General features: G+C 43.9%; 1 protein-coding gene across 1 annotated transcript in view; it reads left to right on the forward strand.

Moving 5' to 3' along the window:
• Sgcd (sarcoglycan delta) overlaps window positions 1–16242 on the forward strand; it is a 370481-nt gene that overhangs the window by 224201 nt on the left and 130038 nt on the right. The window contains exons 4-5 of the mRNA XM_038327665.1: window positions 5149–5236; window positions 12585–12704. Coding sequence (XP_038183593.1) covers window positions 5149–5236; window positions 12585–12704 — 208 coding nt within the window. The remainder of the gene's footprint in view (window positions 1–5148; window positions 5237–12584; window positions 12705–16242) is intronic.

Raw genomic sequence — 16242 nt, forward strand, 5'->3', positions numbered from 1 at the left:
GATTAACCCTGGAGAGAGCAGGAAAGGACTTGCTGGGCTACAGGGTGCAAAATCCCTGCTGAGACCTGTGAATGTCTTCAAAGCCCTCGCAGTGGTGAAAGACCGGAATTACAGCTCTTCACTGTAAGTCTCACAGCTTTGACATTTACCTGTTCTGTTTCAATATAAGAATAAATAATATATTTTAAATAGATACTATAATTTTAAATGTCAGCAGGATAGAGCCATTCGGTGTTGAAATGACTTCTTACATATCGTAGTCACTGGACAGTGTGTGTGTGTGGGGGGGGGGGTGAATGATGTTCATGCCCATGACCCCAAGATGTCAAGAAAAGATTGCACTGTGTTCTGTAAGGTTGCTTGAGAGAACTGGAGGGGTAGGGAGCCGTTCTCTACCAAAGCTTCTGTGTGCTACAAGGTCCAGCACTAAATACGGCATTTGGCCTCTTTTCTATACCTCCCAGATAGCCTCCCCTATGTCCAGAGGGGCTGGTTGGTTGGTTACAGTCAGACTCCCTGGTTTTTGCCATCAGATGGGTCTGCAGATTCCTTTCTGCCCACCCACTCAGCTTCCTCTGGGTTCTTTGTCCTCCTAGGTCACTTTCAGGTCAGCTTGAGGGTCACCGTGGTGTGTGGGACAGTGCAGGGAGCACAGAAAAAGCAGAGGGCGATACACTGGCATCTCTCTCTTCTGACTCCTCATGTGTTCTGATACAGCAGAGGTCTTGGGAATGCTTACTTGGCTGCTGTTTTCCTGGCTTCCTCTCAGATGCAGTCAAAAAAATGAAATTTGCAAGGACCCAGCTGCCATGCGAGGCTCTTCCCCTTTGCGTATTGGCTCATGTCCTTTCCCCGATAATCGTTCTATTACAAGTAAAGTTGAAAGTTATAAGGAAAGTACTGGGCAAGAATGAAGATCATTGTTTAAACTCTGATGTAGCAAAGATTCAGTATCACAATATGCTAGCATAGTAGAACAATTAATGCCGATGTATACTATTCTGCTTTGTTGATCAAAAGAAACAGGCAAGCAAGATGACTCATGCTGTAAAGGTGCTTGTCACCAAGCCTGACCTTCTCATTTGGTCCTTGGAAGCTACATGCTGGAAAAAGAGAACTGACTTCTGCAAGCTGTTCTCTGACTGCCATGTGTGCACAAACATACACACAGACATATGAATTAATAAATCATAGGGCCCTAACACTATAGAACTATAGGCAACCAAGGAATGCTGAGAGCAGGACAAAAAGTCTTCCTCAGGAAAGAATCCTGAAATAGATTATTCAATACCAAATGAACATCCCTCTGTGTGTGTAACATTAATGTAGACTCAGCAGGTTGTATTTCTATCTATATATGTAGGAGTATGTATGTGCATGTGTGTGTATCACAATTAAAGAGAAAGAGGTCAGAGGCCATGAATTTGGGGACATGGTACATGGGAAGTCTTGAAGGAATTAAAGGAAAAGGAGAATTTGTGAAATTATATTTTTATTTCAAAGATAGTCTACTAAAGATTAAAATAAATAAGTAAAACATGAAAAAAAGCAGGTGGTTGTATAATCTCTCTTACTATAAAATCTTGAACAAAGCTGTTATGAGGTACTGTTCGTGGCAGAATGATTTGTCTATCAGCAAGAACAGCCATGTAGTAATTGAAGATGCTAGGATTTGAAAGACAATGGTAAGTTAATGGCATGTATAGAGAAAGGGAGACTCTTTGAAATGTCGAAGCTGAAAATGCTACAAATGGAGGAGGCTCATAAATCATTGTGCAGGGAGCCGAGAAAAGCCAGAGATGCAATGGGGCTGTCTTCCTCACTTCCTCCCCTTCCTCCATTCCACCTCCTTCCCCTTCTCCATTCCTCTTCCTTCTCTCCCCTCTTCCCTTCCTCTTCTTCTTTTCATTACCCCTTTTTCTCTTCTGCTTCTTGCCCTGATAATTACTGAGGGCTGCATCTATGCCTGACGCCAGACCATGTCTATTTTAACAATTACATGTATAAGTTAATTATTTTTATTATAAGGATACTTAAAAGCTTAACAATGAATTTTCCTATTGTCATGTAAAGAGACCAAGGCTTGGAATAATTATTTATCAGTGTCACAACCTGTATGCAAGTGGTAGAACAGAGATGGGAAATTAGCTGCTTTTCAGGTCTCCTACTGAATATCCAGTACAAGTTAATGGCTCAACCATGGTATTGATGAGCTTCATAGTGACTCTGGTATTGATGGCACAGAATCCCATGGCTACAACATATGCTCTCAAGGTCACATGGTAGTCAGGGTACCTAGTTTCCTGGTTCCAGACTCCTCTTTTCTCTATAGAACCAGTTTGACAAATGCATGAAGAACGATTTTAGAGCATTTACTTCTGGAATTGTAACCCCCTGTCTTGGTTCCGTTTTTCCAAATTCAGACTTCATTTCAATGTTTTTGAGATCTAAATAGAGCTAATAAGTGCTACTAGAAGCGATAGCAAAACTATTTTAGTCTAATATTTGTTTCCTTGTAGAATATAAATATTCTGACTGAATTAAACTAAAGATAAAGACTTTTCTATATCAGGAGGAAATTTAAGCTTTAAGCCACTGTGGGGATTACACTGGTTCCATGTTACTTGATGAATTAGGACTCATCCTCTCTACCCCAGACACTAACTAGTCCATAGCTCACATCCAAGGTTAACTGTTTTCTTATGGCCTGAAGGTCATGGGGTTTAGCTATTCATTTTAGTAATTTGCCTTAGGTGAGAGACACTGTGAGTCCAGGTTGTGGGTTTCTGTTGGCAGCCAGGCCCTCCCCTCTCTTCCAAGGGAGAAACCTACCTCTGACCTCAGTATTGGCTGTTGCTCCTATTGTTTTTTTTCCTTTCATAAGCAGGTTGGGCTTGGTGATCAATCAATCCCTATACTCACGAAGCACACAAGGAAAAATGCATTGGATGCCCAACCCACACTACCTACCTGACATTCATTTTTCTTTTGAACATGCTAAGACCATGCCTCTGCTCCTTCTGAGTGCCTTCCTAAGTGTCTGCTACTCCAGGAAGTCTCGCATGCCTCTCACTGCTCAGCCCAAAGTTACAAATTACTTCCACACATCAGGAAGGCCCCTCAAACATTTTGTGCACCTAAATCACTACCATAGTTTTCTATTTAGTAAATTTGTATCTATTAGAAAGCAAGACTTTGGCCAGGCAGTGGTGGCACACTCCTTTAATCTTAGCACATGGGAAGCAAAGCATATGAATCTCAGAGTTCAAGGCCAGCCTGGACTACAAAAAGTAAGTTCCAGGACATCCAGGACTACACAAAGAAGCCCTGTCTCAAAAAACAAAACAACAACAATAAACCCAGGATTTTGAGGCACAGACTCAGTTTGTCTGTCTTACAGAATTTTTTTTTTCTTATGACATTTGGGAAAATTCATTACAGTGTTGTGGTAATGAATTTTGTGGGAGGCACATACCATTCAATGACAGATTTAGACAAAGCTCACTGCTAAGTTCTTTTTAATTCTTCCAATAGCAAACAACTATTGCCACCAGCAGGTATTATTAAAAAGGGAAATTTCTGAACCAGAAATTGACAAGTCATGGCTTTGAATTGCTTATGTTAAAAAAAAACACACAAAAGTTTTTTGTTGTTGTTTGTTTTTTGTTGGCTCCTTTATTCATTTTTATTTGGGTTTCTTACCTTTTAAATGACTGAGAAAGACAGAAGAACATCATACTTTATGACACATTCAGTTTGCATAAGATTTTAAATGTGAGATGAAAGCAATGGAACATCCAAAGATTATGTACGACCATGGTGACAGTTTCTTGGCATACAGCCATGCCTCCTGCTGCACCTATTGAAGACAGACTGTAGACCAAGATGGCAGAGGAGAGGAGAGTCAGCAGAGATCACACATCCCGCAAGGTTTAGGAGCAGGCTTTTCATAACAGTATGCTATGTCCTGCTCTGAATTTTGTTCAAAAGGAGGAAGGAAGCACAGTGTGGAAGAGGGATATGGAGTCCGACATGATAAAGGTGGCCCAGAGTATTTGAAGGAAAAGAGCCCTAGGAAGTACAGGCAAAAGGGCAGGCAGAGATTTACCTGAGGATGCCATCTCTCTTCTTCCCCGCCCCCACCATTAAAAAAAATTTAAACCACAGTCTCCCCTCCCCCCTCCTTCTGTTCCCTCCCATCACCCCCCCCCCACCTCCACCAATCTACTCCTCACAAAGGATAAGGCCTCCCATGGGGAGTCAACAAAGCATGGCATATCAAATTGAGGAAGGACCAAGCTCCTCCCCACTGCATCAAGGCTGAATAAGGCATCCTGCCTCAGAGAATGGGTTCCAAAAAGCCAGCTCATGCATTAGAGACAAATTCTGGTTCCACTGTTAGGGACCCTCCACACAGACAAAGCTACACAACTGTCACCCACATGCAGTTGTTCCCATACAGGCTCCCCAGCCATCAGTCTAGAGTCCGTGAGCTCCCAAGAGCCCAGTTCAGTTGCCTCTCTGGGTCTCCCCATCATGATCTCCCAGGTTCTTCATGTTTGTGCCATCTGCATTTGCATGGAGGATTCTCTTGACAGGAAGGTGCTCGCCCCACCTTTCTGCTCTTCTTTTTGAGAACTGCATGGCTCCTCCGGAGAAACTGGAAACTAGAAGGGACATGGGTGGAAGGTAATCAGTTGCTCCTGTGCTACAAGGCTAGCTCTTTCCACACTAAGATACCAAAAAAAAAAAAAAAAAAAAAACCCAAACAACGAAACCCCTGTAGATCTCAGCTCTCTCTTAATCAGTTGTGTGTCTGCATGTATGTGTGTATATATATGTACATGTGGCCCCGTGTGTCTGTGCATGTGTGTGTGTGTGTGTATTTGCGTGCTTGCATGTGTGTGTATGTGTGTGCATGTGTGTGTGTGTGTGTGTGGACATATGTGTTGGAGGTCTCTCTCTTTAGAGGAAATCTATGTTAACTGCATGCCCATCAGCACATATCATTAACTATCAGGACTCCTAAAACGAAGATATATCAGTCAGAACTTGGCTAGAACCAGGTCAGCCCTGGAAGAACTGGGATCACAGTCCCTTATTTGTAGTGACCTGCCAACTTCAAATGCTTCTTCCGTTTTCTTACAGGGTAATGCCCTCTACTTCAAATCTGCCAGGAACGTGACAGTGAACATTCTCAACGACCAGACAAAAGTGCTGACTCGGCTGGTGACAGGTAAGAGAAGGAAAACTGATCTGTCTGAGTACCTAGGCAAAGCAGACTGTCCTGTGAGATCTACACGAACTTCAACAAGGGCCTGCTGACCCTTCTGTGTAAAGAAAGAAAATCCAGCTTGTAACCTCTGATTCTACCAAAACCATTCACATGTTTAACTTACCAAGTGCCATGGCGCTTGCTTTTGCAGAAAAACTGTTTTAGTAGAAAGTGACCCCTACACACAAGCCAGCTGCTTCGACTAGTGCTCAACCAAGAAAACTCCTTTTAAACTTTTCTGTTTATTTTTGAAACTCTCATCCACGTATACAGTGAGGTATGATCATATACATCTCATTTCCTCCCTCCAACTCTCCCTAGCACCCTCCCATCCAATTTAATTTTAATAACCTACTAATTCCAGCCAGTGTTGCCCATACATATGCAGATAGGGGCTATTCACTGGACGATGGAAAATTAGCAGTGGCTACATCTTCAAAATAAAAATTTCTCCCCTAGCAACTATCTACTGTTTGTAGTTCCCCAGTAAGTAGTGGGGCCTAGAGATTGTGTTCCTAATCTATGCTTGTATTTGTTCTGGCTTGATCTTCTATAGTCTTGTGCAGGGAACCTCTCTCGGTTCATGAGTGTGACAGCCCTGTTGCATCCAGGAGTGAGTCACAGCACTCCTCCCTATCCTCCAGCTCTTACTTCACGTTACCTCATCTTCTGTGATGATCCCTGAGTCTTGGTGGAGGAGGGGTTGGTAGAGATGTCTCATTTAGACCTGAGCACTCAGTGTCTTTCTTTAGCATGTTTTGGCCAGTTGTGAATCTCTCCACTGATGGCTTCCCATGGCCAAAAGAAGCTTCTCTGTCTAAGCGTGAGAGTGGTCTGTGGGTATAAGAGAAATAACATCTAGAAGGCAATTTGGTGCTATGACCCTGCATGCTGCAATGCCGGCCTACCAAGACGTGCCTGCTTGTGCAGCAGTAACACAAGCAGGTAAGTAACTGCTTTCTGATTGGATGGGGCCTGTTTCCTCAGGAAGGAATTTAATGCCCGGTACTGTAATCAGAAACAAAAGCCCATGGTTTTGGAAATCATAGGCCCTAGGATGGAACTGGCTGTTTTTAATTTGGGCAAAGAGCCATACTATCCAAAATTCCCTTTTCAATAGGGGAGGAAGGCTAGCTATACTAAACCAAGAACAGAGGGTGTGTGTGTGTGTGTGTGTGTGTGTGTGTGTGTGTGTGTGTATGTGTGTGGTATGTGAGGCTAATTAGTTAGGGAATTTTGCTTATTCTGACCCTCCATCCCCCATCATGCCAGCACTGGGGTTATAGACATAGCTGGCATGCCCAGCTTTTACATGGGAATTGGGTATCCAAAGTCGGGTCCTCAATGCTTGCATAGCAGGCACTTTACCATCTGAGCCACCTCCCCAGCTCCTAGAAAAAGGGTCTGTAATGGTAGTGGGAAGCCTTGTTCTTTTTGCTCAATGTCTTTGAGCAAAAGTCAACTGCAAGCTCCAGATGTGTCCACGGGCTGTGTATGTGTGGCTCTTTTCCGTACAGAAGATCTGTTCCTAACAGTCGTGGGAAATGCCCACTAGGTTTGAAGCTTTGAATTCCTACAGCTTAAACAAGGATTGGTTGTTCATGATAATGACTCCCCTGATAAGCATGGGCCTCATGGGCACAGTCATGTGTCGAGTGGCCGTGATCAATGCACCCTCTGTAGGTTTTCAAGACGTGACGAACAGAGAGGCATTGTCTACCCTGCAGTGGAAGGGGAAAGTGTGGGTCAGAGCGGCATTCTTAGACTCCAGAAGAAAAGGCCATTTGACTTTGGGGCTGAGAGAAAAGCATCCAGATGGATTTTTGAGAGGACAGTATCCCAAATGCCCCCAAACACATTGCTATGAGTAGAATTTCCAGAGTCACAGGGAAGCGGGTGCCTTTGCACAGAGCTGTACTCCTCCTCCCTCCAGCAATCCCCCTCCCCCAGCAAAGCTGCAGATGGATGTCAGGAATTGCATAGCCCTGAGGTGGACTGGGCCATACACAGCTAAGAAGCTCCTGGCTCTGTGGAAATGCTGCCCAGTAGAGCCTGTGATACACAAACACCCTGTTACAGCCAGCATCTGGACTGTAGGCTTTGCTTATATAACATCTGGCCTCCAGTCACCGGTGCTAAATAATTAAATAAACAGCTGCAGTAAGTAGTGATTTAAGCAGCATGTGTGAAAAGTGCCTCCGGGAGGGAGATAAATCCAACCCCCAGCGCCCATATCCCAGGGCTCAAAAAGAACTGATCCAGCCTGTTGATCAGTCGTTGTTTATCTGCAGTAGGAGATTTGGTTTACTTGAAAGGTTGTCTTTTGATAAAGCTGAAAATGACCGCTGGCCCTCTAAAGAGAGCCAGCCTCTGTCTCTTTCCATCTCCTTGCCCTCCTCTCTCTTCTCCCTTTTCTCTTTTTCTCTCTTCATTTTTCTTTTCTTTCCAAAATCTCCTTCTCCATATTCATCTTCTCCTCTTCTTTCTTCCCAACCCCCCCTCTCATTACTTCCTTCATCCATTCTCTGCGCTCTTTCTTCCTGTCCCCCCTTCCTTATTCTTCTCTTATCCCCTTCTTCTCCATTACCCTACCCCTCTCTCCCTTCCACCCCTTTTGACCCTCTGGTCGCTCCTCTTTCCTTCCTCCCTTTCCTTCTCTCTTTCTTCTCTTGCCTTCCAGTAATCTTTTGAGCACCCATTCTTGAATTACTCCCTCTTAGGAGCTAGAAGACAGCAATCCTCTCTTTTAAAATGAGGAACAAGAAAAACTAATTCTGGAAAGACAAAAGAGGTAAAAAGAATGCTTCTTAGGGTTAGGGTTAGGGTAGGGGTTAGGGTTAGGGTTAGGGTTAGGGTTAGGGTTAGGGTTAGATGCACTCTTCCTCATGTCTTCTAAGCACTACAATCCTGAGTGTTCTAGAACTCTTGAGTTTACCTGGGAAATATCTCAGAAGTCCACCAGAATGCCCTGTGTGCCAAGTTCAGCTCATCTTTTTTGCATGAAGCATTATTTCCAGGGCTAGAACTCAAGCCAAGCCACTGGTGCATTTTGACTCATGATGTTACTGGTTGAGTATCTTAGCCTAATCCATCTATGCAACCCTGGAACTTGTGAGGAGAACAGCTTTAGGAAGGAAAAGGGCCCTAGTCCCAAAGAAAAAGCACTAGGCTTTTCCAGTCTTCAGATTCTTCGTGGCCACAGTACCTACACCTGTGAGGCTTTGCCTTCTCCTGTTCGTGGGTTTTCTTTGACTCTAGCCCCACTCTGGAATGCCACAATGTTGTTGGTGGTTTTTAACTCCTTTACTCTTAGCTCTTTTGGAAGTCCTGCCAACCCAGCTCCCAAATAAACACACTGAGACTTTGTCTTACTTATGAATGCCCGGCCTTAGCTCAGCTTGCTTCTAGCTAGCTTTTCTTAACTTAAATTAGCCTGACTACCCTTTGGCCTCTGGGCTTCTTCCTTTTCTTCTGAATATTTTGCTCTCATTCTTACTCTGCGGCTGGCTGGGTGGATGGCTTTCGATGTCCTCCTCTCCTTGTTCTATCTTGTTCCCTCTTTTTCTAGATTTCTCCTCCCATTTATGCTCTCTCTGCCTGCCAGCCCTGCCTATCGCTCCTGCCTTGCTATTGGCCATTCAGCTTTTATTTTAGGACCATCAAGTGCTTTAGACAGGCAAAGAGTCACAGCTTCACAGAGTTAAACAGGTGCAGCCTAAACAAAGCATCATGACTTTTCATCATTAAGCAAATGTCCCAGAGCATAAACAAAGTTATCACACCTTAAAATAATGTTCTACGCCATTCTTCTCCGAGTTGGGGGAGAAGAAACTTAAGTCGCACATAGACTTCCATCCATGGAAAGGTATTAACTGAAGGAGGCTTCAAGTTGGAAGTCATGCTGATTTTCTATCCCCCAAACAGCTTTAGCTTCACCGAGGGCTTCTCAAACAATGTCCAATGCTACCAGATCTTCACTCTAGAGTCATCGTTTAAGACTACAGCCATAACCATGGAATTTTGGCAGTCCCAGGGAAACCCAACACAAGTCAAAGCGGTCTGCACCAGCTAGCCAGCAGTCACTGTGAGGACCTTCGGCTAAAGCTGTGTTTTGCCATGCTTTATGTTGGCAAATGGTTCTGGCCCTTGATAAATTCTATCTCATATTTTGTGGTTTCCTGAAGAGCAAGATAACTTGATTGTGTTTTGTATGTTGTGATTGTTATGGTCTCTCCACTCTGCCCACCCCCTGTAAGTCTCACACATTGTTCCAGAGTCCACCGTGAGCTCAAGCCATACACAGGAACCCTGGAGCCATGCCTGACAATCTTGTCAGGTTCATGGAAGCCAAGGCTGCACATTTGTCTCCCACTGTCTGTATCTCCATATGACTAGATCTGGCGTGGGCAAACTGCCCTCACCTGCCCATGGCCATCCTGAGACTGTCCATTCCTTTCTCATTGGCATATTGTCTTTTCTGTTTTCAGTCTCCTTCCCACGAAACAATGTTATCTTTCTAGAATTAAGAAACAGTATAGATTTCACTTCAAGTTTTAATGGTATCAATAAGATAGCTCCGTCATAACTCACAGAGGAGTCCCTACTCAAAATCCTTGACACATTGTCATTCTTCAAGATTTCCTTGGATTCTTTGACATTGCTTTCTACATTTCCTCTTCCTCTGAAATCTTATCTCCTTGCTGTCTTGGGCATGCTGACTCAAGCCCTCTTCACCTTCTTAAACAAAAAGATCTACTTTGTGCTCTTTCTGGTGTTCTGAGAGCTGGATCCTATTCTCGGATTCTCCTTTGCTCAGACAGTGACCTTAAGGGAGCAGTAGCCTCACGGTGCTTTTTGTTCCCTGTGCATGATGCTTGTAGATTCTGTATGATCTCTGCCGCCTCAGTCTCTGGTTCATTAAGGAACTTTTTCTGTGAACCCTTTTCAAGTTAGAGAGTCAGTGTGAATGTCCTGGAAAGCCTATTGAATGTGAGTATGTGAGCGGGCTAAGAGGCACTCTTCGTTAGTGATGCTCAATACATGGTAGACATTGCAGTAGAAGAACGCTGCTGATGGTAATGATGAAGGTGACAACAACATCCAGCAGAGCGATCACCACAACACATGGCATTTTTGTGCCTCCAAAGTTCATTTTGTGAATTCAATGTCATCTGACCTTTGCAGTCTTTCCATGAGACCCACAGAGGAGATAATGAATGCTCAGTTCAGCATGCACAGAAACAGAAAGATGAAATCACTTGTCTGCAGCCACATTGCCAAACGGAGAGGAGTGGGGGGGGGGGGGCTTTTGTCTCTAAGTCCCATACTTTGGCATAGACCATCATCCCAGATACACAGGAGCTGTTCTGGTTCTAATAACCAAACCACAGTCTATACTTAAGTAATTTCACAAAGCATTCCTAGTAGGGTCCTTTAGAGACCAAGATGCATGGAGCCATCAAAACACACACATATACATAGGAGAGGTGTACACACATACATACAAACCAAACACATACACACAAATGCATAATCTAGCACTCTCTCTCTCTCTCTTCCCCACCTCCCCCATTGTGCGTGCGTGTGTGTGCTCACTCTCTCTCTCTCTCTTTCTCAACATTTCTGAACATAAAGGAAAAGGATCAGCCTTCTCCAAACATCAACACCCCACATATCCTCCTCCCAGGTGAAATCAGAGACTGTTGTTTAGCCGACCATTTTAGACCATTTTAGCATGGCACAACTCTGTCCTACTTCTAGATGAGAGTTATTGGGGATACCCATCCACAACATTACTCTCACACCCTTAAAATACTTCCTCTAAATCTTGCTTGCTTAAGCCTCACCCTCTTGACAATAGACCAACATGAGCCTAGTTCCCAGAGTAAATCCTTGCAGGGTTTTGTCCCTATGCCTGTGTTTGTGTGGAAAGTGCTTTCTTCTTCCCTGCAATGGCTAAAGATTCCTGCGTCCCTGCAGGTGTAGTCTGCTGGTCCTCTTGTAGCTATTTATTTTAAATAATAGTCTCTTGAAAATTGCCCAGAAGAAAGCAAACAAGATCAACATCGGAATCCCAATGAGACCTCTTTAGGAAGATATAATGTGTGTTGACTTTACCTGCAAATTTGACTACAAGGTAGACCAAAAGATAGACTCTATTTGATCAGAGCTGGATTCAATTAAAGATGACCTTGCTACTTGGATGCTTTCATACAGACCAGCTTTTGGGAGCCTCTGAAGTCCCAGCTTAGACAGGCTCAGGTAACTCCTGTCAGAACCTCAAATATGCTAACCAGATCAGTTTCTTACTAAAGATCTAGAGGTTTCTGATGCACTAATAGATTGAATCTGGGGATGGATAGATGGCTCAGTGGCTAAGAACACTTGTTGCTCTTCCAGAAGACCCGAGGATTTAAGCTCAGTTCCACATGAAATCGTGAGCAACTACATGGTGCCTCAACAACCACCTATAATAGGATCTGATGCCTTCTTTTGCCTGGTGTCCTCTTCTGGCATGCAGGCATACATGCAGAGCACTCATACATAAAATAGGAATAATTAAATAAAAATAAAAAACAAATTGGATCTGTGTAAGTCTGGCTCCATCAGGATACAGGTGTGATGGGACCAGAGCCCACCCTCATGCACCGCTGTAGTCCATCTATGTCCAAGAACAGCGTCTGATGCCACACAATACTCAAATACTCAAAATACACAAATACTCAAAGCATATTTCTTATTAAACTAATTTATACTGTATAAGATACTGAACGTGTAAGGGAATTAATTATAATATAGTCATTTCTGCTTGGAAAGTATCTGTGTACTGGGGAAATAGATTTGTCTCTGTGTCAGTTAGTGGGTCAAGGGTATAAACACACACACACACACACACACACACACACATTTCAGCTCAAGTTATGAGAACACTTTCTGCTATTGACAACTAGCTGAAGATGGGTAGCTCCACAAGAGATGATGATACTCTGGGTCCGACACTTTTGATCAAAAGCCGCAAGTGTTTGACACTAATTTGTGGCTAGTAGAGGGAAATCTCATTGAAGCATTAGGATGAGGGGAATAGGATGACCTCTAAACCCACATGCCAGGACCATGTGATTAAAAGCAATTGACAAGATGAGATGCAGTCAAGACACTGATTTCCATAGCCGGCTTCAGAAAACCAATCCACTTAACATTAAAATCAGACACAGTCCCGGGGAGCGCCTATGCCCTATGAAAAGCTTTTGTAGTCAAATTCGATGAGGCTAATGTATTCCTTCTCTCTTTCTTTCTCTCTCCCTCTTAGGTCCGAAGGCTGTGGAAGCCTATGGCAAAAAGTTTGAAGTAAAAACGGTTTCTGGAAAATTGCTCTTTTCTGCGGATGACAATGAAGTGGTCGTGGGAGCCGAGAGATTGCGAGTCTTAGGTAAGAAAGTTTAAGCACGTAATTGACTGGATGCTACCATGTATATTTTGAAGGGAGAATGGCACGGCGCCATCCACTGAGGGCTTGTGCCTTCCCCCAATGCACATGTTAAAATTCCAACCCTCTTGTATGACAATACTTGGAGATTGCACCTTAATCAGGAAATCCATCCCTGACATTGATTGGAGCTTTTATCAGTAACATGAGGTCCCTTTTAAGGAAATGAAGAAACTGATTATTTGGAAGTGTGCATTCTCCTCCCCTCTCCTCCATTCCTCTTTCTCCCTCTTCCCTTCTTTACTTTCCATGTGTGTCCCTTGTTCTTTTCCTTCCCTCACTTATAAAAATACAAGAATTTGGCCGTCTGTACCTAGACTGCCTCAGAAACCAACCCGACTGATACTGAATCTTAAATTTCTAACTTCCAAAACTGTGAAAAAGAAGGAGGAGGAGGAGGAGGTGGGGGGGGGAGGACATTGTTTTAAGCCACACACTCCCTAGTATATTGTTATAAGAGCACAAGCACAAACAAATAGAATGGAGAAGTGTAAACAAGGCCACTTTCCTAGGCTCTTTTAAAGTGAGGTAGATTAACCTGCATGGACCCTGATTCCCCAGTGAGCCTTTCTCACACCCTGAATTCATTTTGGTTCCTTTTTCAACCATTACCTTTGGGTTTCAATGTGTGCTCATATAAGGAAGTATTATTCATGTAGGACATACTTTTTTCTTTTTATTCATTTTACATACCAACCTCAGTTCCCTCTCTATCCCCTCCTCTCCCTTCCCTGTCCATCCTCCACCCACCCCCATCCACTCTTCAGAGAGGGTAAGGCCTCCCATAGGGAGTCAACAAAGCCTGGCACATTCAGTTCAGGCAGGAGCAAGCATCTCTTCCCCTCCCGTCCTGTGTCAAGACTGAGCAAGGCATCCCACCATAGAGAATGGGCTTCAAAAACCCAGCACATGTGCTAGGTATAGATCCTGCCACCATTGCCAGGGGGTCTCACAAATAGACCAGGCTACAAAACTGTCACCCACATGCATGCGAGGGCCTGGTTAGGGTCCGTGCAGGATCCCCAGCTGTTGGTTTAAAGTCCATGAGCTCCTGCAAGTGTGGGTCAGTTTTCCCTGTGGGTTTCTCCATCATGACTATCATAGACACTTTATTTTAAACACACACACACACACACACACACACACACACACACACACACCCCATTACTACTCAATCTTAGTCAGTCATTCTAGACCAGTTAGGCCCCTGTCCATTTTTCCTAACATTTCATCAACTCAGCAATCAGAAAATTGAAGTGACCACCCTTAAGGGGCCAGTGGAGTTGAGGGCCCAGAGTGCACAGAGTGCACAGGCGGGAAGACAAGCGGCCAGTCCAGTCCCTCATCAGTGACTTACATATAAAGCCATCCAGCTGGCTTCTCTTACAGGGGCTTCCTGTTCACAGCTACAGAACAGGCTTTCAAGCCCTGCTTTTCCATTGATGGAAAAAAGTGAAGACAAAGCTCCAAAACTACACAGCTCCAAGATATGTGATAACTGGGAGACCAGGATCGCTTTGGAATGTGGGTGAGGGCCGAAAGAGGAAATGGCAGACACTGGACGATTATCCAAATAGCTTCATTATTTCAGTTCTGTGTCCGCTACGGCTCTAGGCTGGGACAAACTGACAATGAAAAGGAAGTGGCAGAGTTGAGACAGTTCTTGGGGGCAAATGTGTCCCCAAGTTGGATCCGAAGGCCTGAACACACAGAACTCTTTTTTAATATCTCCTAAAAGAATACATTTTTTTGAGAGCCTGTGGACTACTTGCTCTAATCAGGTACCACACATAATTGCACATTGGTGAACTGTGTGACCTTGACCTTCACTCGTCCTGCTTCAGCCTCTCAGAGTAAGAGCTGCGATTGCGGTCACGCACAGACATGTCTGGCCTCTCCCATCTCTTACTTGTCCTTTCTCTGTGTGAGGTAGGCAGCTCTTCTCACCCCTGATGGAGGACTTTCATTGGTTAATTAATAAAGAAACTGCTTGGCCCAATAGGTCAGAACATAGGTGGGCGGAGTAGACAGAACAGAATTCTGGGAGAGAAAAAGACAGACGCTTCAGGCAGTCGCCATAGGCAGTCACCATGCTTCTCCCCATACAGGTTAAGATCTCTCGTGGTACTATATAGATTACTAAATATGGGTTAAAATAAGATGTGAGAAGTTAGCCAATAAGAGGCTGAAACTAATGGGCCAGGCAGTGTTTAAATGAATACAGTTTCCGTATAATTATTTCAGGTATAAAGCTAGCCGGGTGGAGGGATGCAGCTCCGCCTACACACCCCGATTTTGAAGATGGCAGAATTGCACTGAGCTGTACGTGAAGGGAGCTTGGTAGGACGGAGAGCTAGTATTCCCTGCCTGCTGTTTTAGTTACAATGTGTGCCACTTTAAACCACAGTTCCTTGCTGAGTCCTCTCGCTAATCCTACTTTAAGATGAGGAAACGGAGGCTTGGAAAGGTGTAGAAACTTTCTGGAGAAAATGGGACGTTACAGTCAGACCCAAGTTCAAACCCCCAGTCATGAACACCGAGCTTGGTGGTCTCCACCACAAGTGAATGTCAGTTCCGGGAGCTTCTTGTCTGTCACAAAATATGTTTCTGTATATAGAAATGACCTTTCCAGACTAATGGTAGGTTGTAGTGGGTTTGGGGACACAAAACTTCAGACTCTACTCTTCTTGTTCAATGGTATTGTATGTTACCAGCTCTGAAATAGTTGGCGGGAAGATGGAATGGTGGTATTTTATATATGATAATATTGCAACCATGGATTTGGCTGTCCCCAGTAGTTCATTCATAGTTTTTGATTCATGTCACCATGTTATAACCCAACTTTGCAAAGAGAATAAAGTGATTCACAATAATGTTAGATATCTAGACATGTTGGCTTAACCTTATCATATGTAGCTTTGTAAGGGTGTCATATTGAACTTCATTGTCCCACAGTTGCTTAGACTAAAATACAGGACACATGATAGTTTCCAGTTACTTCAAAGCTATCACTTGCTCTTGTTAGCAGTGATACTTCATCTGAAGAACTGCTGATAAGATTTGCTATTCTCCAGCTTTAGGAGTATTTTCTTGTTTCTGGAAAAATTAGAAAGGACACATCCAAATGAATCCACCTGCTTTTTAATGGTGCTAAAGATTCGGAAATGACCACCCCACCAATCTCACATCCAGTGAAAGGGCCTAGCATGCTGGAGAGATGAGCTTCCTGTCAGCTGGGACTCTGCCATATGGTGTGAAATGAAACATGTAGGCAATTTCATTTTTAGCTTAATACGAAGTTTGTGAGACCATGCAAGCTCTTGGGAGGCCTGGGTTTGGATGGGTAGTTAAGGGGAGCAGCTATCACAGCTGGGTTTGAATCTTTGCTCATCCTCTTCAGGTCTGAGTAACCCTGTTCACAAGGTGACTTTTCTCACTAAGCTTTAGTTTCTACCTGTCTAAACAAAAGATGTAGGGAGCC

This window comes from Arvicola amphibius, chromosome 4, assembly GCF_903992535.2.
Source record: "Arvicola amphibius chromosome 4, mArvAmp1.2, whole genome shotgun sequence".
Lineage (NCBI taxonomy): Eukaryota > Metazoa > Chordata > Mammalia > Rodentia > Cricetidae > Arvicola > Arvicola amphibius.